This window comes from Microtus oregoni, unplaced genomic scaffold (genome assembly GCF_018167655.1).
Source record: "Microtus oregoni isolate MIOR12 unplaced genomic scaffold, Mior012 000003F_ref0000135, whole genome shotgun sequence".
NCBI lineage: Eukaryota > Metazoa > Chordata > Mammalia > Rodentia > Cricetidae > Microtus > Microtus oregoni.
In genome coordinates this window covers 3,428,009-3,451,093 of record NW_024543062.1, presented here as the reverse complement: position 1 = coordinate 3,451,093, position 23,085 = coordinate 3,428,009, and the positions used below count along the sequence as shown (strand labels likewise).

At 52.0% G+C, this 23,085-nt stretch overlaps 1 protein-coding gene across 1 annotated transcript; it reads left to right on the top strand.

Moving 5' to 3' along the window:
- Positions 1-10,611: 10,611 nt before the first annotated feature.
- Mafk (MAF bZIP transcription factor K) lies at positions 10,612-22,909 on the top strand. Its single transcript, XM_041649067.1, has 3 exons — positions 10,612-10,807; positions 19,468-19,547; positions 20,436-22,909. The coding sequence occupies exons 2-3, from the start codon at positions 19,512-19,514 to the stop codon at positions 20,868-20,870; spliced, it is 471 nt and encodes a 156-aa protein (XP_041505001.1). The 5' UTR covers positions 10,612-10,807; positions 19,468-19,511; the 3' UTR covers positions 20,871-22,909.
- The last annotated feature ends 176 nt before the right edge of the window (positions 22,910-23,085 follow it).

The window sequence follows — 23,085 nt, the reverse complement described above, 5'->3', positions numbered from 1 at the left end:
CCGCACTCACGTGTACATACCCACACAGATGAATATATATATATATATATATATACATATATATATATATATAAATTAAAAAATTAAAAGGTAGATGAGCCAGGTGTGGTGACACATGCCTTTAATCCTAGTACTCCACAGGAAGAGGCAGGAGGATCTTTGTGAGTTGGGGGTTACCATGGTCTACATAGCAAGTTCCAGGGCAGCCAAGACTATACATGTTTTTAAAGACACAGATTTAAAAAAAAAAAAGGTAGAAAAGCAACTGGAGAAGGCACCTAACATGGATCTCTACCTGGAGAAGGCACCTAACATGGATCTCTACCTGGAGAAGGCACCTAACATGGATCTCTACCTGGAGAAGGCACCTAACGTGGATCTCTACCTGGAGAAGGCACCTAACATGGATCTCTACCTGGAGAAGGCACCTAACATGGATCTCTACCTGGAGAAGGCACCTAACGTGGATCTCTACCTGGAGAAGGCACCTAACATGGATCTCTACCTGGAGAAGGCACCTAACATGGATCTCTACCTGGAGAAGGCACCTAACATGGATCTCTACCTGGAGAAGGCACCTAACATGGATCTCTACCTGGAGAAGGCACCTAACATGGATCTCTACCTGGAGAAGGCACCTAACATGGATCTCTACCTGGCCCCCAACACACGCACGTGTACCCACAGCTATATGTGCCCGTGCTTTTAACCACTGAGCCATTTCTCTAGCCCTTCTAGATTTGCTCTTGAGGTAGAATCTCACACCGTATGCTCAACCTTAGAATTCTTCTGCCTTAGCTTCCTACGGCGGGTGGAACACAAGTATGCCAGCACAGCCAGTTTGAAACAATTGTCATGTCATGTTACTGTCCCCAGGCCACTGGGTCGGTGCAATCGCTATTCTTGGTTGTCAACTTGACTGCATCTGGAACGAACTAAAGTCTGAATGGCTTGGGTACATCAGTGAGGGATTTTTTTTTCTTAATTAAATCATTCAAAGTGGGAAGAGACACTTTTAATCCAGATCTCTCTCTCTTTCTTTCTTTCTTTCTTTCTTTCTTTTTTTTGGCAGGGTTTCTGTGTGTAGCTGTCCTGGAACTCACTCTGTAGACCTGGCTGGCCTAGAAGGCAGAGACCTGCCTCCCTCTGCCTCCTGAGTGCTGGGATTAAAGGCGTGCACCAGCCGGGAGGTGGTGGCGCACGCCTTTAATCCCAGCACTCGGGAGGCAGAGGCAGGCGGATCTCTATGAGTTCGAGACCAGCCTGGTCTACAGAGCTAGTTCCAGGACAGGCTCCAAAGCCACAGAGAAACCCTGTCTTGAAAAATCCAAAAAAAAAAAAAAAAAAAGGCGTGCACCACCCCTACCACCCCCACCACCCCACCACCACCACCCTGGCCAGCCAGGATTCTTATAGAACCCAGAACCAGCAGCCCAGGGATGGCACCACCCACAATGGGCTGGGCTCTCTCCCACTGATCACTAAATGAGAAAATGTCTTACAGCTGGGTCTCATGGAGGCCTCTCCTCAACTGAGGCTCCTTCTTCTCATCATGATGACTCCAGCTTGTGTCAAGTTGACACAAAAGCAGCATTCAAGTTTCATCCTTGGTCTCAGTTTACTGATGTGTCACATGGCTACTCAGGAGTGCTGCTGAGAGGCCCCGGGGGAAACTTCATAGTGGAGAGGCCTGGAATCGTGCCCTGGATGTGTGGATCCTTCCCCAGCCTCTCTGTCCATTAAATTTAGAATCAGCTTCTCTGTCTAGGAAGCCTCCTGCTGGCTGGGTCTCAGAGCCTTAAACCAACAACATGTCTGCGTCCCCCGAGAGAGCAGCTTGCTGCCCATCTGCAGTCCAGGGAAGTGTCCAGGATTTCCTCTGCGGAAGAATGTTCCTAACAGGGGCTAATTAAATTCCCTGCTGCAATGTTCCAGCAGCAGCAGCAGCAGCAGCAGCAGCAGCAGCAGCAGCAGCAGCAGCAGCAGCAGCAGCTTCAGGAAGCCCATGAGCAAGGCATAATGGTACATGCCTGATATCTCAGCACTGAAGGGGCTATGGAAGGAAGATTTTGAGTTCTAGTCCAGCCTGGGATACAGAGCAGGATCTTGTCTCAAAAATCCAAGGGCTGGGATAAAGAGATGGCTCAGTTAGTAAAGTGTTTGTCATGGCCTCAGGGTTCATATTTTTTCAAAGTATTTGTTAAATGATAAATATGTTCCCAATTCTTCATGATTCTAAAAGTAGAGGAGGCTAGGGAGTGTGACTCAGTGGTAGAACACCTGCCTAGAATCCCCCAGTGAGGGGCTGGGGTGTGGCTCAGTGGTAGAGCACCTGCCTAGAGTCCCCCAGTGAGGGGCTAGGGTGTAGCTCAGTGGTAGAGCCCCTGCCTAGAATTCCCCAGTGAGGGGCTGGGGTGTGGTTCAGTGGTAGAGCCCCTGCCTAGAATTCCCCAGTGAGGGGCTGGGGTGTAGAGCACTTCCCTAGAATATGCAAAATCCTAGGTTTCTATCCCTTGGACCAGAGGTGGGGCCAGGCAGCCTTGGTCCAGCAGCCTCTGCACTTGACACCTGAGACCCGTCGTGCTGGTAGCCTCCAGCCCTGGGCAAACTCTGCCTGACAAGCGGAAGCCCAGAGAGCAACTCTGGCCAGGGACTGAGACCTGCTTTTCAACAATTGTCTGAAAATAGCCCAGGCAGCTCACGAGGAAATGAATCCTCGTCATGATCATGGGGAGGGACAGTGGGACAGGAAGAGTTATTGACACTGGCAGCACGCAGAGGAGGTACCTCCAGGCCTCCTGACCTCAAAAGAATCTTGTGCGCTGGTTTGTCAGCCCTGGATCCCAAATGCCTGGGGGAAAATAACTAAGAAATCAGGGATGGAAGGGGGGCGGGCAGTGGTCACCTGGGGAGCCTCTAGGGATGATAGACAATGTGTGACAGGACAGGTGGGCTGGGGAAAGACTTGCCAGAACTGGGAGACATTTGGTCCTACCTGACAATGTGTCTGTCTGTCTTAATGCACCCCTTCCAGGTCTCAGGCTCCCTTTCTGTTTGAGTGTTTGGCCTGCATGTCTGTCTGTGCACCACATGTGTGCCTGGTGCTCTCAAAGGCCAGAAGGGGGCATCAGATCTTCTGGAACTGGAATTATAGACAGTTGTAAGGCTCCATGTGGGTGCTGGGCACCGAAGCTGGGTCCTCTGAAAGAGCAACAAGTGCTCTTAACTGCTGAGCCATTTCTCTACACCAGTCATTGATTGTCATTGTCATGTATGTGTATACATGTTCACATGTACAGGTGCATGTGTGTACGTATGAATGTAGAGACCAGAGATCAACTTCAGGGTCATTCCTCAGGTCATGTATGTATGTACATATACATATATATGTATATATTAAGATTTTGTTATTCATGTATTTTATGTATCTGAGTGCTCTGTCTTCATTCACACCAGAAGAAGGAATCTGATCCAATTATAGGTGGTTGTGAGCCACCCTGTGGTTGCTGGGAATTGAACTCAGGACCTCTGGAAGAGAGCCAGGTGCTCTTAACCACTGAACTCCAGCCCCATCCTCCCTTTAAGAAAAAAAAAGGTTTGTTTTGCCGGGTAGTAATAATGCACACCTTTAATGCCAGCACTCAGGAGGCAGAGGCAGGCTGATCTCTGAGTTTGAGGTCAGCATGATCTACAGAGCGAATTCCAGGACAGCCAGGCCTACAGAAAGAAACCCTGTCTCAGAAAATGAAAAAAGAGTTGTTTTCACTTTTATTTTTCAGTTATGTGTATGTGAAGAAGGTATGTGGATGTGTGTACAGGTGCCCTCAGAGGTCAGAGGCATCATGCTTGGAGCTGCTAGAAACCAAATTCAGGTCTTCTACAAGAGCAGCGCACATCCTTAACTGCTGAGTCAGCTCTCCAGCTCCTGTCTTGTTTTTGGAAAACAGGGTCTTTCACTGGCCAGGAACTCACTGATTTGGCTAGGCAGGCTGACCAGTGAACCACAGGGGTCTGATTGTCTCTGCTTCCCCAGAGCTGAGATTACAAGCACAAACCACCGTCCTGGGATTTTCTGTGTGTGAGTTTAAAACACAGAATTCAGGACCAATAGAATTATCTCTCTGCCTTCTTTTCTTTTCTTCGTAGAAAATTAAAAGCATGTGTCTGTCTGTCTGTCTCTGTGTGTGTGTGTCTGTCTATCTGTCTCTGTGTGTGTGTGTGTGTGCATGTCTGTGTGTGTCTTTCTGTCTGTCTCTCCCCCTCTGTGTGTTGAGCACACACACACAAACACACACACACACACATACACACACACACACACACAGGCATGTATGTGCCATGGTGCATGTGTGGAAGTCAGAGAACCGCTTTGGGAGTCAATTCTCGGTTTCCGTCCTGCTCAAGCAGTGTCTTGCTATCGTTTCTGCAGTATTGCATACGCCAGGCTACCTGGCCTGGAGCTCTGGTTAATCCTCCTGTCTATCGCTTCCCACCTTCCCACAGGAATGCTGGGATTAAAGATGTGTACCGCTGCAGCCAGCTTTTTACTTGGGTTCCAGAGTTGCCAGGCTTGTGTGGTAAGTGCTTTAATTGCCAGAGCCGCCTCACCAGCCACCTCACTTCTGTTTTGAGACAGGGTCTCATTGTGTAGCCCAGGCTGTCTTCAAATTTAGGTCCCGTGATGGCTATTCTTGCTTGTCAACTTGACTGTGTCTGGAGGTACCTAAAACCCAAATGATTGGGCACATCTGTGAGAGGTTTTTTTAAAAAAATTTATTTATTTATTATGTATACATTCTTAATATGCTGTCTGTATATATGGCTGCAGGCCAGAAGAGGGTATCAGATCTCATTACAGATGCTTATGAACCACCATGTAGTTGCTGGGAATTGAACTTAGGACCTTTGGAAGAATAGTCAGTGCTCTTAACCGCTGAGCCATCTCTCCAGCCCTGAGGGATTTTTTTTTTTAAGTAAATCATTTGAAGTGGGAAGACCCACATTTTTCTCAGGGAGGGGTTCATGACAGGTTTTCTCTCTGTAGCCCTGGCTATCCTGGAACTCAATCTGTAGACCAGGCAGGTCTTGAACTCAGAGATCCTGCCTCTGCCTCCAGAGTGCTGGAATTAAAGGCGTGTGCCATCATGGCCTGGCCTGGGAAGACCCACTTCTAATGCAGATCCTTGAGGTGGGAGGATCCACCTTTAATCTGAACCACACTTTCTACTGGCAACCTATATAGAGGACATGTAAGCATCCCCCCATTCTACATGCACCCACCCCCACACACACATACACTCTATAGGTTCTGTTCCTCTAATTCAGGTCCCCTCGCTGGAATGACAGGCCTGGCCCATCACACTGAGCACAGGCTCTTTCATCTACTAATAGTTCCAAGGCCACGTCACAAGGGCAGAGGTTCAGGTCTCAACATGTGGCTCTGGAAGCTGGAAGACATCAACATTTAGACCATAGAAGGCCGTGGGAGAGATTCCTGCCAAACTGGACTGTGCAGAGACTAGCACAGCACCCCAGAAGTCAGAGCCAAGTCGAAGAGTTCAGAGGAGCTTGACTAGAGTCAGACTGGGAATAGTGGACATTGGAGGAGCATGTCTGTCATTCCAGCATACAGGAAGCTGAGGAAGGACTGTCTCAAAGAAAAGGACTGGGACTGGGGACATAGCCCAGTCAGTAGAGTGCTTGCTTACCATGCACAGGGTTCTGGGTTCTAGTCCCAGCACTACATAGACGTAGGGTGGTGGCACACACCTGTAATCCCAGAGTATGGGAGGTAGAGGCAGGGGGATCAGAAGTTCAAGACCGTCCAAGGCTACATAGTGGGTATGAGGCCAGCTCGACTTTGTGTGTGTGTAGGAAAGATCCAGCTGGGAAAATTGTCTGCCCACCTACCAATCACCCCATAGATGAAATATACTATTCTAGAACTCTGTAAATCTTTGACCCTTTGTGGAGTGATCAGCACTGGCGGCTTGCTGTGTCACCTAGGTAAGGGGAATGTACCTCCCTGGCAGGTACCCACTCCAGATACACTGCTGAGATACCCAGGGTGAGGAATGTGGTCTCATAATTGTGACCACCTCTGGTCCACCTCCTCTGTGACTCACAAGAGTTGGGCCACAGGTCCTGGTAGAAATGAATTTGGACCCTTTGACCTTGGCCACTAAGAAGGTGGTGACCCTGAACAAGTGGCTTTGCCACTAAGATACGGAAACAGGGCCTGGGATGTGGCTCCACTGTAGAGTGCGTGCCTGACAAGCCTGGAGCTCTGGGAGCCATCTCAGCACCACGCAAGTCAAACATGATGGGCGGCTCGCACCCATACTTCAGGCTCTCAGAGGAAGAGGCAGGCGGGTCAGGAGTTCAAGCCCCTCCTCAGCTGCACAGAAGTTCCAGCCAGCCCTATAACAGACCAAAGTAACGATTGCATCAAAGCCCAACTTTGTAAACTAATCAGGTTTTCGTGGCAGTACTAATGGAAATGTGTGTGTGTGTGTGTGTGTGTGTGTGTGTGTGTGTGTGTGTGTGGTGGGGGAGGGGTTTACTTATGGAGCAGGGATGACCCAAAAGTGGTTGCATCATGGAAAAGTTCACCCCAAACAAAGGAGACAATGCAGGAAAGCTGCAACCCTGGCGCTCTCTGCAAGATGCACAGGCAACTTGACAGCCTGAGAATCTGTTCCCTCTCTAGGGCAGCTGGTCACGTCACCTCACCCAGCAATTATTCCTTTTATAGAACTGGGGAGGGGTCTTCGAGAGCCTTCCAAGTTTCACATTCCTGGACACAGTGGCCCTTTGTTTACCTCCATGAGTCTCCTGGAAGGAATCTCTTAATGCCCAGGAAGCTGCCATACAATGGGTGCAGTAGCTCCCACTCAGCAGGCTGAGGCAGGAGGATTACCTGGAATCACAGGAGAATCGAAGGGATTGTCATCTTAAAGTGGAGGATGAGGGCACAGAGGTGGGGACTACGTGCCCAAGGCCATACAGCTGGACAAAGGTCAAGGTACTTTTGAAAACTAAACTCTCCCCGCTCCCTTCAAGCCCGCCATGCTCCCATTTGTCTCCTATATAGCGCTAAGACCCCGTCTGCCGGCAGTCATAGCCGGTCTGCCTTCCTTACCCCAGAAGCCATCATAGATACCTGTAGCTCTCCTCCTAGCCTCAGAGAATGCCAGGGATGGGATCTTACAACCCCTACCCTCCCGGGAGGGAACTGAACTCATAGTTCATCCCTGAGGGCATGGCTGTGGCTAGACAAGTGGGTTGTATCGCTCACAGTCTCCATCTGTCCATTCATTGATTCCACCCTCATGAAGATGAAGAGAGCAATCCTGGCTAAACACTACATCCATCATTCGAGCAGGAGGCAGCCGCCGTACTGGCATGAACTTCCGTCTGCCATGACATCCATCTCACAGGCCTCGGCAGCAGACACTGAGGGCCATGCTCCCATGTCTAAGGGGAAACCACAGAATGTTCTGGGGTCTGGCCTCTCCAAGGATCTAGTCTCCCTTTTCAGGGAGTCTGGGCTCCTGGGAAAGGGGTGTTTAGGGTCACCAATGTCTGTAGAACTGCTACCCTTTTCCATCAGGCTGGTGCTAGCCCACTCTTGTCTGTAGCTTTATTACTTAATGACCTCTGATGCTAGTAGCTTCATCCCTTTTTCTAGCTTTGCCAGGGCCATCTGAGTTCTTCCCATCTCTTGCTTTCTGTAGGTGGGTTGGAGGGCATTTAATCCTCCCAGAATGCCCAGCCTCCCTATGGAGGTGGATTTCCCTCCCACTAGTACCAGCCCAGGACAGCTGGGAGGAAGGGCGTGCCCTGCTTTAGCCCTGGGCACTGGTGGTGGTTACAGGACCCTTCCCAGGACAACAAGGGATAGATTACCAGGGTGTAACCCACATCACCTCTACCATAAAAGCCATCATAAAAAGGAGCATTTATCTGGGCAAGCCAAGCCATGGCCCCTGGTCTCCACAACCACTCAGCAACTGAACCCATGTGACATGGGTCGGGTGGGGCATCCGATGACCACCATCCCAGCGCTCAGGAGGTAAAGATGGGAATCCCAAGTTTAAGGCACATAGTTCAGGTCGTTCAACTCACGACCCTCCTGCCTCAGCCTCCCAGGAGTTGTTATTACAGGTGCACACCACCACAGCCAGCTGTGACTCTGTGTTTGTGTGTGCATGCACGTGCGTACGGGGCGCGTGCACGCACACTAGCATGTTGAGGCCGGAGGGAAAGCTCAGGTATTGTGTCTGAGGTGCTACCCAACTTGTTTCTTCTGACAGGGTCTCTCGCTGGCTTGTCAAGGAAGCCCCAGGGCCTCATCTATTTCCCTCTCTCAGAATAACACAATATGCACACCACCACACTTGCTGTGGTTGGTTTTTTGGCCCAATATTTATTTATTTATTTTTTTAATGTGTATGGTGTTTCGCCTTCATGTATGTCTGTGTACTACATGTGTGCCTAATACCCTCGAAGGCCAGAAAAGGGTTTGTGATCCAGTTCGGAATTATAGGCAGCTTAAGGGCTGCCATGTAAGAACTGGAAACTGAAGCCAAGTCCTTTGCAAAAATAGCAAATGCTCTTAACCATTGAGTCATCTCTCTAACGCCCCACCTTTTTATTTGGGTTTTGGGGTCAAGCTCAAGTTCTCATGTTTGCCCTGACCATTTTTCTGGATTTTTATTTTTGAAACAGGATCTCCATATGTAGCCCTGGCTGTCTTGGAGCTCTCTGTATAGACTAAGTTTAGCTTTGAACTCACCTCTGCCTCTGCCTTTCCAATGCTGGGGTTAAAGGTGTGAGTCACGAAGCCTGGCTTTTCTAGATCTCTTGCTTTGAAGGAACTAAGGAGAATAAATTATCCTAACAAAATCCCCACGAGAACAGAGTCATGGAGTCAGATAAATGACAGCAAAACCATCCGACCCCTGGGAGAATCCTTCAGAGAGGACCAACTGGGACGGGTCCAGCTGTGCATGGGGTCGTGGGAGCACTGGTGAGAATGAAGGGAAGCATCCTCCTGATCTTAGGGGATAGCTTTGAAAATATCTTCGCCAGATGGGCGTTGCAGTCACTGCTGCTGTAGGCAGATTTGGATGGCTCCCTCTAGTGGTCGGTGCCAGAAGGACATTTAGGAGTAAGATCAGACGCGAGGTCAGCTGTCAGAGGTCATGGGGTCTGCGGCAGCATAAGGGGCAACAGTGTGGAACTGACGACACAGAAAGCTAAGGACCTCCAGGTACTTGCTACTGTTGCCCCCAATATACGTCCTGGGTGCCTCACGACTCACACCAAAAAGTCCTGAGAAGGCTCAGTGTGTGGGTTTGAGAGCCTTGGTCACTGTTGCTAGGGCAGAGGCATGACTCTTGTTCATCTGGTTCTCAGCCCTGGGCATCACTTAGGTCTGAAAGAAGAATGTTAAAATGCATTCTGGGCATTGCTTCCCATCCAAGGGTCACAGGACCACCACCCTCCAACTCTGTCCTTCCTCTGGGGCAGGTAGAGGGAGGATGGCTCCTATCTAAGGATATCTTGGTACTCCTAGCATTGGACTGGAGTATAGGAGGCTCCGTGTGGGACAGTGCTTTTGTCCCTCATCGAGGCCTATAAAGGAGAGCCATATAGCAGCATATTACCACATTGGGATCCCAGCACTCACTCACTCAGGAGGTGGAGGCAGGAGGATCAAGAGCTCTAAGCCAATGCCAATGAGATGGCTTAGTGGGTAAAGGTATCTGCTTCCATGCCAGACGACCTGAGTTTGATCTCTGGAACCCATATGATGTAAGTAAAGAACTGACTCCCCAAAGTTGTCCTCTGACTTCCACACGTGCGAGGTAGCATGCACACAACAGTCCACATACATACATCTACACATATAAATAAGTAAAAAAAAACTGAAAGTTTTACAAGCATCCCAGGCCAGTCTGAGCTGCATAGTTACGACCTTATGCTGTCTCAGATAAGTCAAAAGGTGAGAGTGTGGGTCAGAAGAGGACGCTAGGTACCCCTTCCTTCTTTGTAGGGTGCATCTGCCCTGCAGACTAGGTGGTATAATGGATCCACTTCCCAGTGCTCAGCTCCTTTCGCCTCCTTCACCTGGACTTGGTGTTATGTCCGGAACATGGTCAATACCAGTTGGCCTCCATTCCCTCTGCCAAGGCCCCGGGAGGATCCAGCAGCCACGACCCCAGGATCATAGTAGGTAGCACAGACAACAGTAGAGACATGGTGGCCCGACTGAAAAGGCCTGGGAAAAATGGGTCACAGACACCCCGGGTGTGTGCCACGCTCGCCGATCATTCCCCACCTTGGGAAGGGCGCACTGACTCCGCCCCGGGTGTGCAGGAGGTGGACAGGGCCAAGGATTCAGCCTCGAGACAACAGCACGTGGAAGGATCTAGGTGGAGTCAGCGACTAGGGAGGCAAGGGGCGTGGCCAACAGGGGCGTGGCACCAACGCTCGGTCGGAGGGGGCGTGGTTTTAGTGTGCGAAGAGGCGTGAGCAACAAGGGGCGTGATCGGATAGGGGGCGTGACCACACGGGGGCGGGACGGTGACGCGCTTTGACGCGCGATCCCGGAAGCGGTGTCAGTACTGGGGAGCCGGCGGCGGACGGCGGGCGGCGAGGACTTGTTGTTCTTCGCCGAGTCGGAGCGTGGAGTCCTGAGCGCGCAGGCGGAGGCGGCGAATACGTGGGGAGAGAGCAGAAGCGCGGGTGGAGAGTGCGTGTCCACGAGGAGCCGCCGCGCCCGGCCCCGCGCGCGACCCGGGTGAGTGAGGGGCTTCGGGACAGGGTAGGGGGACCCCGAGTTCGCGCACCTGAAGGCGGCGCACCGCGAAGGCCGTGAGGCCCAGCTTGGGCCTCGAGCACGTGCCACGCAGGACCTGGCTAAGGGCCCACGCGGGACCCGCCACGTGCGGGAGAGCAGCTCCCGGGAGCCGTGCTCACCTGGCCACTTCCATCGCGGTAGGATCCCCCCCGCCCCCCCCCCCCCCCCCCCCCCCCCGCCAGCCGCGACCCGGCAGGGGCCTGGATAACTGGTGTCCCTTTATAATCAGCTGACCGGCCAGCGGTGCCGGATGTGGAAGCTGTGGGTGGGGAGCGAGGCAGGTGACCGTCTTGGCCAGCCTATCGCTTCCGCCACTTTCTTCAGGTGTGGTCAGGGGCCAAGGTCTCTTCCAACTCTGAAGTGTGAGGTTCCCTTGTCGGGTGAGCGGATAGGTGTGTTAAGAGTGTGTCATGAGAAATCGGAAGCAAAATCTAGCAGACCACAGGTGGGGAAAGCCTCGTGGGTCCTAGGTGCCTGGCTTAGCTCCCTTTGCCGGAGAGAAACTCTTCTTACACCCAGAGAGGGCAGCCACTCCAGCCTCCCAGAGCTTGCCCTGTTCACAGACGGTTGATGTTTGGGAGGGCAGGCTGCTTGGTGCTCTTGTTTCCTTTGTGAAGCTTTGCTGTGCCCTGCTTTTCACACAGCTCTATAGCCAGCACAGATGCACTTTAATAATTCACCCGCCAACGGACCGACAGGCACTCAGCTTTCCCTTGCCTGGTGCCCTCAGTCCCAAAAAGCCAGCTTATGCCACAGCTGGTAGTTAACTCAAAGCGTTGCTTTCTGTGGAGTCATCAGAAACAGCTCTGGAACCCCAGGGTTGGCGCTGCTGAGGTCTTACTGTGACAACCACGTTTCGAAAGGCATCTGGTGGCTTGCACGTGGGTACTGTGATGCCTCATTATGGCATTTTCAAGCCTGGTGTTTCTAGGGCCAGGGAGGTTTTTTTTTTTTTTTTTTTTTTTTTAGGCATTGATCTAAAGCTGTTATATTATGGTGGCGACATATCTGTAATGCCCGCTCGTGCCCACTCGGGAGTCTGAGGCAGGAAGATACTGAGCTTGAAGTCAGTTTGAGTTTGATACTGAGTTTGAACATGGCTAGTTCAAGACCAACCTTGGTTACATGGTGAGATTCTGTCACCAAAAAACAAACCCAAACAACAAGGTATGGATTTAGGCATGTGGATGGAGCAAGGAAAGCTGTAGATAGGCAGGACATACCTATAACCTGTGTCACTGTGGACAACCCTTACGACAAAAGCTTCCTTGCTCCTCAGATATATCAGCTGGAGAAATGTCATGAGTTTGACCTTGGTAAAGAAAGGAAGTCTGTTATAACTTAAAACTAAACTTCTTGTGATTCTAAAATAAAACATTTATTGGAGTAAAAAACCAAGCCAGGCTTCTCTGGAGTACATTCTCCTCTTGTTCTTGAACTGAGCTGGGCTTGCAGGGCCGGGTTCCAAGTTCAGGGCTGTGTACTTTCCAGGTAGTTGCTAAAAATGGGAATTGGACAGAGGGTCCTGGGAAGCCATGTTTCCCCCAGAGTTGGCTCTTTCTGTGTCCCAGCCCTTCCTCTAGCCCCTTCAAGGCTTCTAGTGAGACCTTCCTGGTCACTCTATCTCAGGGACCCTCAGTTTTCAGTCCCGGCTCTGCCAGCCCCAGGGTTTGTTTACTGCCGCTGGCAATTCTTCCTCGCAGTCTAGACCAAGAAGTTGTGTCTGTTTCTGCCCCGGCTGTTCTGAGTCTAAAGGTTTCTTGGAGTGGACTTTCTGGATCTCGGGTCTAGTTAGTCCACACGGGAAATGGAAATCAGGCCAGCTGGGAGAATTCTCTGTGTGGCCGATCTCGGGAGCTATAAACAGTGACTCATTCTCCCGCCCCACCCTCCCTGTCCCTGCTCCACTCCGGGAAGATGCCTGGTCGCTCGTATTTACTTTTGCTTTTTATAAGTCACACATGCGTTATAGTTCCTCTTAACTGCAGTTTCAGGAAACTGAGAGTGTTATCTGAAAATCTGTAGAATTTCACGGGGGTAGCCCTGGGCCTGGGTGATCATGCACTGCCTGGTTTAGGGGAGGATCCTGAAGCCTACATTGTTTGCCTGATGGCATGGCCTGAGGTCAGAGGTCAGGGTTAGAAGCTAGGGGCTGTCACGTCTGGTGGTGACACAACTCCTGGTTCTTCCATGAGACCATCTGGTATGGTGGGGCAAGGGCACACACTTTCTCCAAGGCTTCTTTCCCTGTCTGAATCCCCCCTCTGCCTATAAAACAGAACTTTTTTAGTATCTTGATACCCTGAGGGAGCTGGTGTCAGTAACACAAGTTTTCTGCTTGACGGGGAGGGGCTCATTGTACAACAAAGCTACTGGAAGAAAATTCTAGAACCAGGTCTAGGACTTTGTAGAAGAAGCAGAAGTTGAGGGTGGCGTAGAGACCCTGTGCCCTCCACATTCAGGAGCACTCACCAGCCAGAGAAGGAAGCCCAGAGCAGGAAGCTGAGAAGGGAACTCCACGACCTGCACCAAGAGCAGCTTGGGGATTTGTTGTACCAAGGGAGACACTGAACCATACTTGGGGCTGGGCAGGAGACCTTGGGACTGAGGTTAAGAGCTGGTTCTGTGATTTCAGCACTTAGGAGGTAGAGGCAGAAGAAGATCAGTTCTCTGCTAGCCTGGGCTGTGTGGACCCTGTCTTAAACAGACAGGTCTGGAGAGAGAACTCATCCCACATAAAGATGTTAGGTGTGGCCACACATTCTAATCCCAGTGCTGGGGAAGTAGAGACAGGAGGATCACTGAGCCTCTCTGGCTGGTCCACTGGCCTAGCCTTAGTGGTTAGTTCCAGGCCACTGAGAGACCCCGGTTTGAAAAAGTGAGGTGGCCAGTGAGATGACTCAGGGGGTAAAGGTGCTTGATACCAAGTCCAATGACCTGAGTTCAGTTCCCCAAGACCCACATCGTGGAAGGAGAGAACTGACACGCACAAATTATCCTCTGACCTTCACATATAATTTGGCAAGTATATATACACTTATACATACAGATGTGCATACACACACACACACACACACACACACACACACACACTCCTTATGTAAACCAGGCTAGCTTCACACTCCTGGATCCCAAATGCTAGGATTAAAGGTGTGAATCACCACACCCAGCAAATAAACGTAATTTTTAAGTTTAAAAAGAAAAACAGCAGATAAACAATCTGACGAATGACAGTACACATTTACACACATATGCAAATCTGGGCTTAGCTGTTCCCACCAGACATCCCCAGCTAAACATGGAGCTTAGAAGGTGGCTGAAACCCGAGGACCACCAGGGACAGGACGGGAACCCTAACAAGGACCTGGTGGCAGAGAGAACCACTCAGCCAGTCAGGGAGGGGAGGTCTGGGTGAGGGGCAGAGGGAGGGCAGCCACAGCTGAGGGGGCTGCGCCATGCAGCCTGCCGTCAGCCTGGAAGCTGCTTGAGTCACCTCTGGATGTAGCTGGGATGACACAGCTTCCTGAGATTGCAAATGCAAGGTGACCAGACGTCCTCTAGGCCAGGCAGACAGTTGTGGCTTATGGGAGGGCGGCCAGCCAGAGCTGGGCGGAGATGCCCCGCCGTGCACTGTGGGTGGACGGCACAGTAAAAACTTAGTGGTCCGTAGTGGGAGGAGGCTCATTTGACCGGCTGTGGTGTGGTTCATCAGCATGTGCCCACTGTGTGTGGCAGGTGAAGACAGCCCTATGTACCCTTGGGGTCCTGGAAAGGGTACTTGATCTGGGTACTTGTCAAAGGCTCCCAAGCAGAGGTGGCCACATCCTTAGTGGCTTTAGGTTCTGTGGCTTGCAGCTGTTAGAGGTTTGGGTTTGGTGTCTGCGGTTTGAACCTGTTCCCTTGCACAGAATGGGTCTCCCATCCTCCTCCGCATCCACCCCGCTCCCTGCTCCCTTTCCCCATTTTGGTATACTGGGAACCTGAAGAGCACATATCCTTGTCAGCTGGGCTGGGCAGTAGGAGCCAGGGTCAGGGAGCTGCAGTTGGTAACACCTTGTGGAACAGGGGGCATCATCTAGAACCCTTAACTGCAGCAGGGAGTGAGGTGGATGATCCAGGCTCCACATTACCTTGAGCAAGATGGAGACCCTTTGAGACTGGGACTTTCTTTTCTGGTCCACCATAGGTCTGGTAGCAAGGCCCCCATGGCTTCTTGTCTATTTTTCCATTGGACCTGGGCATGGTCCTTCTAGCTGTGTGCTATGTCCTTCATTCAGGGAGGGAGGTCTGAGGCTGGGCTGAGGGACAGCTAATGGAGGTGAGAAGTGGGTTGGGAGATGTTGTGCTGGCTTGCTCACTCTCTGAGGACAGTTTACTAGATTGCAGTCTACCTGGACTGCCTGCTATTCCTGGGTGCCTAGGCTGGATTCCCACGCTCTGCAGTATGCCCATCTGCTCTTTATGCTGCATAGGGTCTTCTCCCTCAGTCCATCTTGAAATGGAAGATCTGGCCACTCTGTACCCTGCTGGCTGGCTGTGTTTATCAGAAGATCTAGGGCAGATCTTCTTGGCTAGATGTGCCTAGCTTGGATTGGTGACTTAGAACTGCCACCCAGAACCCCTGTCTTAATGGCCTTTTCAAATTGCAAAAGGCAACAGGAATGATAGGAGGGGGTCAGCTGCTTCTCTGGGGGTTCCTCTGCCTCAGCCTGTTGCCCTGTGTAGTTTGACTGTGGCTACTGAATCTCTAACCCCTGGCTCAGCAGGGAGGCCTTGAGGCTCCCCTGAGAGTTCAGAAGCCATTAAGAGTAGTTTGGTTTTTGTGGGTGGTGGTGGCAAATCTTTAATCCCAGCACTCTGAGGCAGAGGCAGAGGGATCTCTGTGAGCTCCAGGCCAGCTTGGTCTACAGAGCAAGTTCCAATACACAGTCAGAGCTACACGATGAAACCCTGTCATGAAAAACCAAGAAAAAAAAAAAGATTTGTTTTTGTTTAAAGGCAGAATGACAAGTAGCCGAGTCAGGCCAAGGATGACCTTGAACTCCTGCTCGCCCTGCCTTTCCCTCCCCCCTCTGCTGTAATGACAGGTGTGGCTGCTTTATTATTATTATTACAACAGGGTCTTCCCCAGATAGTCCAGGCTGGCTTTGAAATTGCACTGAGCCTCTTGCCTTTGAGTTCTAAGTGCTGTGATGGCCACCACGTGACTCACTGTTTTGAAATCACGTTTGTCTTACAAACTTCTATCACGAATGCAGGGCTCTCTGCTGCCCAGACAAAGCTCAGGGGTGGTCCAAGTCCTGGGTTCTTTCCCCAGCACCACCGGAAACCTCCAAACAATACATTCCCCCTTGGGCTCCTTTATATTCCTTGATTTTTTTTTTTTAATGATTCTGTGGATGGATGCATATACTAGGCACACAGTCTGTCACTGAGCTACAACTCCAGCCCTCTCTCCTTTTTATTTTGAGACAGGGTCTCACTAAGTTGTCCAGAGTGACCTTGAACACACTGTAGCCCAGGCGCGTCTTCAACTTGTGATCCTCCTACCTCAGCCTCCCAGGGTACTAAGATGAGAGGCCTGGCTTGATCTATGATGGATAGGTTGGGACGATACCCATGTGCTTGATGTATTTGGGGCAGGGGCACCTTCCAGCACCATCCTAGCCACATGCTGAGTTGCTGAAGATCTCTGTTCCCTAGATTGTCCCCCATGATTGGCAGCAGGCAGAAGGGCACACCTCTGACCCAGGGTCAATGTGTGCCTCACCTTTCACCCGGACAGACTTCTACAGTGTTGGACATGCAGGATGAAGTTTGAGTTATCTTGACAGGGGTCCAAGTGTCCCAGAGGCAGAAACCTAGCTGGGGCAGGATAAGCTGGGGTAAACTTCGTAGCTCATTGTAAGTGTGCCCCCAGGACTACTGAGTGGGGCCTCTCAGCCAGCATCACCGGCCATCGCTGGTGCTGGTTCTCTCATCTTTTTCTGAGGAAGAGACCAGAGCATTGGGAGGGGTTGGCATTTGTCCATGGCCTCTTGGCTTCATGTTTCATCTTGAAGCCAGCCGAGGACTGAAGAAGGGTCCCTGAACTCAGACCCCAGCAGAAGCCCATGAGGTGGGTGTAGATGGAGAGAGCCAGGGAGGGGCCCTTCCTGCTGGCCGCGTGGCCCCATCCAGTGGTCAGTTGATTTTCATGGTGTCACCTGGGGGCAGGCCCCTGCCCTGTGCACATCCTGGCCACCTGGTGTCACAGCCCCATCATCATGGGGTGGAAAGATTCCTGCCCCAAGCTGAGCCCTGGCCTGTGGGTCTCAGCACCCGTGGTCTAAGTTGAGTCCCCCTTCTTCCCCGAGTTGAGTCCCCCTTCTTCCCCAGCACCTTCCTTTTCCGCTGGCAGTGGCCCCTGGGGCCCGTGAACATGCGGGTGGGAGGGGTGTCCTTGTGTGGGAATGTGAGCCGACTCTGTAAACAGCCCGTGACTCACCACATAGCTATGTCACTGACGCTGGGGTTACAAGTTGGAAGAGATGCCCAACCCCTCCTCCCTCTTTACGGAAAACTTTCTCAGGGCTCCTGGGGCTCCTAGGCGCCTGGTTCCTGAGAGTTCCTAATGGAGTGGCGGAAACCCGTGACTTCCCTAGTGCCACTGTAACCCAGCTGGAGCTGGAGGTGATCTGTGATTACAGTTTGCCCATGTCCCCGTGTGGTCTCTTATCTCCATTAGATCACCCCACCAGCTCTGGTCCCAGCTCAGGTCCCAGATGGGTACTGTGTCAGGATGCATGGTGGTTTACCTGAGCCTCCTCTAGGATGGCTCTGTCCCTGTCCTGCTCTTCTTACTGCCATTTCCTCTGAGAGTGACCTGTGATGACTTTTTTTGACAGTGAGGGTGGTGGGCACTGGAGACAGGACCCCATCAGAGGTGGGATCATAGGGTAGAGAGATGGGGCCTGAGGGCCCCAGGTCTGTGGGTGAGGGGCAGTGGAGGTCACCCACTGTCTTGTTCATGCCTGTCCTCCACACTTTCCTTTGTGTGGTTTCCCTGACGTCCCTTGTTCTGTGCCTGTCATTGTCACGGTTTAAAATTCAAGAGATGGCTGTGCATCCCACCAAAGGCCATCCCCATCCCTTTTGCCCCTTCCCCAGTTGTCAGGGAATGAATGGGTTTGTTTACTGCCTGAGAACCTCGTGTTGTCCTTCTGCACAGGCTTGACCCACAAGTCCCGAATGCTTTTGGGCTTCACCGTTGCCATGGAGACCATGGGGGGTTGGCTACATCCCAAGGTCGCCATGGCAACTATCAGAGGGGAATCATGCTTGGGATGCTTTGGCTGGCTTTTTCATGAATGATGAGGGTGTGTGACACAATGCAGACTGGAGAATGAGAAGGGCGGGCCAGGGGGCTGGCGGGCCGGCCACAGGGACAGTTCCTTGCCAGACGGCCTAGTGGGTCTGTCAGGTGGCTGCGGTTCTCTGCCTGTGCCTCTGGCTGGATCCTCTGAACCTGCTACCCATCAGTAGCCACCCCACCCCACCCATAGGGGCCTTGGGGTCACTCTGAGGGGCTGGGGTGGCCTGGGAGGAGTGGTGATGTCACAGCTGCAGTGTCCTTCACGGCGGTAGGTGTCCCATGGGTTGCTGGAGGGCAGGGCTAGGGAGGAGTGGCAGGTGTTCTGTACCCCATCTTCTTTAGGGGTGAGTGAAATTTCGGGAAAGGGCCTTTCTTCTCCCTGGTGAGCCATTGCGGAGTCCTTGCTAAGGGACACTGTCCCAAGGCCCTCTTTCTGAGCTGAGAACTGCAGCTCTGCAGCTGGCAGGTCCCTCTGGTCTTGAGGCTGCAGTACCTGGTTTCCCACGGCTGTAAATATATTGTCTGAATTCAGGCTGTGGGGACCCAGAGCAGAAAGCAGCAATTGCTCATGACCGATAGATACCCCACAGTGCTGATGGCTTCAGCATGAGCTGGGGCGGGGAACAGGACGGCAGCCCCCATTGACCTAGGGGGCCTGTCTGCTCTGAGGGCTGATGCTGGAGTATGAGGCGTGGTTGGGTCTCATGTCTGCCTGCTAGGCAGATGCAGAATGGCCAGGACGGCCACTCCAGATTGCTTAAGGCAGTGGTTCTTGGACTGTGGGACACAAAACCTTAGGGAATCAAACTACTCTTTTACAGGGGTTGTCTAAGGACATCAGAAAACATAGATATTTACGTTATGATTCACAGCCGTAACAAAACTAGTTACGAAGTAGCATTGAAAATAGTTTTATGGTTGGGGGTCACCACAACATGAGAAACAGAATTAGAGTCACAGCATTAGGAAGGTTGAGAATCACTATTGTAGGCCGTTGTGAACTGGATGGGGGGAACATGTTACTTTGTAACTGAATTGGGCTTGTTCTGAAACATGTAGAGTTGCTGGCCAGACATACTAGGACAGGAACAAGCAGATTTACATGTGCATCCCCTTTATTTTAGAGCTGAGGTTCTCTTGTTACTGTCTCTGGTTGTTGAGAGAAGAACTGATTCCAAGTATTGTTACTCAGAGGCAATGCCCGTAGCTTGCTGGGTCCTGACCCACACTGTTTCTTTCTTTCCAGCGACAGTTTCCTGGTGGTTCCGTCCTGGTGACAGGGCCCAGGTTATGACGACTAATCCCAAGCCGAACAAAGCATTGAAGGTAAGGTGGGCTGGACCAGCATGGGCTGTGACTGGCACTGTCCTGGCATGGCACAGGGAAGACTCACCCTGTCCTGGCAGCCCCACTTGTACAGCACAGCCCCTAAAACGAGGTTAGCTTTGTCCTCAGGAATTGGTGAAGGATCCTAGAAGGAGAGGTGGTACAGTGGCCCAGAAGAGCCTGGCCTTGTTGACCAGGAAGGTAGCTCACAGGTGGAGGGGTGGGTGGTAAGACAGGTGCTGCGTAGATCCTAGCCACCTGGAGCTGCATCCACAGGCCCTTCATCTGCCCAAGCTCATCCCCCCTCCTGTGCCAGGTGGGCAGAGTGGTATCCTCAGGTAAGCTGATGTCCCGTCTGCCGGCCCAGGCCCTTACTCCCTTCTGGGCCTTTTCAACCTTTGTCACCAAAGGTGCTTCTGAGTCAGTTTTCTTGCCTCGCAGGCTTTTGAGTGCTGTGTGCTGGACTCCCTTGAGTGAGCCCTGACCAGCCAGATTCACGCTTTGCACCAGTGGGTAGACGTCAGGGAAGAGCAGGGCCACTGTATCATCCTGTCCCTTACCTAGAAGAACATCTGAGGGGAAATAGCCCAGTTCCTTGAGTGTCTAGAAAACTTAAGTTGACTCAAGACCTTACTTCCCAAGGGACTGACTGTCAGGTCCTCCTGTTCAAAGAGGGGTCACAGCAACAGCAGTGGGGTTGTTTGTGGTACCCTGCCATGGGCATAATCTTGGAGTCCCATGCTGCCACCTTGATGTACAATGGGAACATTACACAATGTAGATGCACTTCTGGGCCTTTGTTGTACCAGATCCCAGTCTTTGGTGACTGTGTCCAGTCTGGTGGACCCTGTCTCCCCCGTGCTGACTCTTGCTTATCTGGCTCCTTAGGTTAAGAAGGAGGCGGGCGAGAACGCCCCTGTACTTAGTGATGATGAGCTGGTGTCCATGTCGGTGCGGGAGCTGAACCAGCACCTGCGGGGGCTCACCAAAGAGGAGGTGACTCGGCTGAAGCAGCGGCGGCGCACACTCAAGAACCGTGGCTACGCAGCTAGCTGCCGTATCAAGCGTGTGACCCAGAAGGAGGAGCTGGAGCGGCAGCGTGTAGAGTTGCAACAGGAAGTAGAGAAGCTGGCCCGGGAGAACAGCAGCATGCGACTGGAGCTGGATGCCTTGCGCTCCAAGTACGAGGCCCTGCAGACCTTTGCACGCACCGTGGCCCGGGGGCCTGTCACACCAACCAAGGTGGCCACCACCAGTGTCATCACCATCGTCAAATCCGCAGAGCTCTCCTCCACCTCTGTGCCATTTTCAGCTGCCTCCTAGTGCCTGCCGGGGCCGGGCAGGGCGTGGGCAGTGGCACAGCCCTCACGCCTCTCCCGGGCTCCCTAGTACAGATTCCTCATGTCCACTTGCCCACTGTGCACCCTGTGGGGCTGAAGGCAAGGAGAGCAGGAACAGGCGGATGCAGGATAAAAGGGAGGCTCTCATGAGCCAGTGCTACAAGCAACCCCCACTCACATCTCTCCTTCCCCCAGGGGTGTGGTTTTAGTTGCTGACAGGAACCACATGGGCCATCAGCATGAACAACTCCAGGCCCCCTGTGGGAGGGAGTGAGAACTCGTCTTCCACTTCTCTGGTGCCTGCCTGTCAGCGCCATCAGTGCCATCCCCTAAGGGCCTCCAGCTGGGGTGGACACCATACTGTCACTTTCTGGGCTCTGGCCTTGTCCTTATCAAGGGGCGCTACTACCTGCTTTAGCCCTTAGAGCCAAGTCCACGCCCTGGGAAACAGTTCCCAATATAGCCTCCTGCAGAGGCTACTTCATGTGTTCCTGTGTGTATACAGGCTGTCACGGCAGCCTGTGTGAAGACAGGAAACCACTGGGCCAGGTGGCCACACAGGAGAGCCTGTCCAGTATGTGTAGTGAGGGTTACACGGATGTCCTGGAATGTCCCTGGGGGTGTGTTAAGGTTGCCCATTGTGGTGCAGGGGCCATCTGTCCATAGAGCCAGCAAACAGTAGGGCCCGGGTTCCCTAGGGCTTAGCAGAGAGGAGAGGCTGGAGGGGAGCCGGTGAAGCCTGAGAGGTGTTGAGGGTTACAGAAATGGCTGTTAAGATGTGTCTTGTTGCTGGGGAAAAAAACAAAACAAAATAGGAATGAGGTGAAGTCAGGGTGAAGTCCTGGCGGCCCAGGGGATGTGGAAGAGGCCTAAGAGGCTTAGTATGGAGGGACAAAGGGTGCATCTGTAGGGCCTCGTGGACATGCCCTGTGGGTGTCAGCAGGGGCCCAGGGCAGACTGTATGTGCAGATACTCTGCGACTTTGGTGCCCAATTGTTACCTGCCTATTCCTCCTTCCATAGCGTTCTGGGCCATCGGCCATCTTGTGCTTTCTTACTGAAGGGATTATGTCCTCCAGGCTCTGAGGAGTATATGGTGGACAAGGAGTCGGGGGCAGGCTGAGCCAAAGTCAGGCACTTAGGAAGCACTGTTGGAACCATTGCCTTGGTAGGTAATCCATATTGGATATCAATAAGGACCATGGGATATTTAAAGAGAGAGAAGATATATATATATATAATTATATACACATTTTATCGTACAGATTTTTTCATACAGTTTTCTTTCCCAGTTTGATACTGTAGATCTTTTATTAATGCAGAGTAGGTTGGCCAGTGAGGTGGGGAACTGGCCATGGATGGAGGCCCAGAGTGCCAACAGCCTCCCTTAGTCTTTCTGTGGTGGCGTTGGGCATGCTTGGGTCACTGGTGAAGCTTGTTCCAGCAGGTATCACACTGAAATGCGTGGTCTCCAGGGTAGTCTCCAGTGGTAGGCAGGGTGACCCCTGGCTGTGGGTTGCTGCCCACTGCAGGCCTGTGGTGGTCTCCATGAAGGAGACTCCATACTGTTGGCCTGCAGGCTGGATGGGGCTTTCAGTGCCACCTGGAGCGCCTGTGCAGGGTACCTGCCTGAAAGGGGCTGGGAAGGGTGTGAGCGTGCCCTGTGGCTCTTTGTCACTGAAATTTCATCATCACAATTTAATATATGGAGTTTTTATTTAAGATAAAAGTGAGTTTTCTGTCTTGTTCCTCTGACTTCTCAAAGCAAGCTTTACTTTTTCAAAAGGTGGCAGGGATGCATGCTGACCACGTGGAGGCCTGGTGTCCCCAGCCACCTTGGCAGTTTCATTTCAATATTTATTTTTGTGCTTCCTCCCTCCCCTCATGTTATAAATTATTGAGAAGAGATCACAGACTGTTGACCCCCTGTCTGTGCCCCGCCTCATGGCCACTACCTAATTTATTGCTGTACATGTCGCTGTGACTGCTTTTGTATCTTTGCAATAAAGAATTTCCTGTTTGAGATGCTTTCCGGTGTGTGGATGGTGATGTGGTTGGGAACCCTGTGTCCTGCCCTCCAGCCTGGGCTGGCCTTCCCTGAGGCCTAGCCTTCTACTCTGCACACCTTGGTGTTCTCCCCAGGCCATCTTCTGAGATACAGGGACGAAGTAGAACAAGGTGACACCTTCCACCTTCACT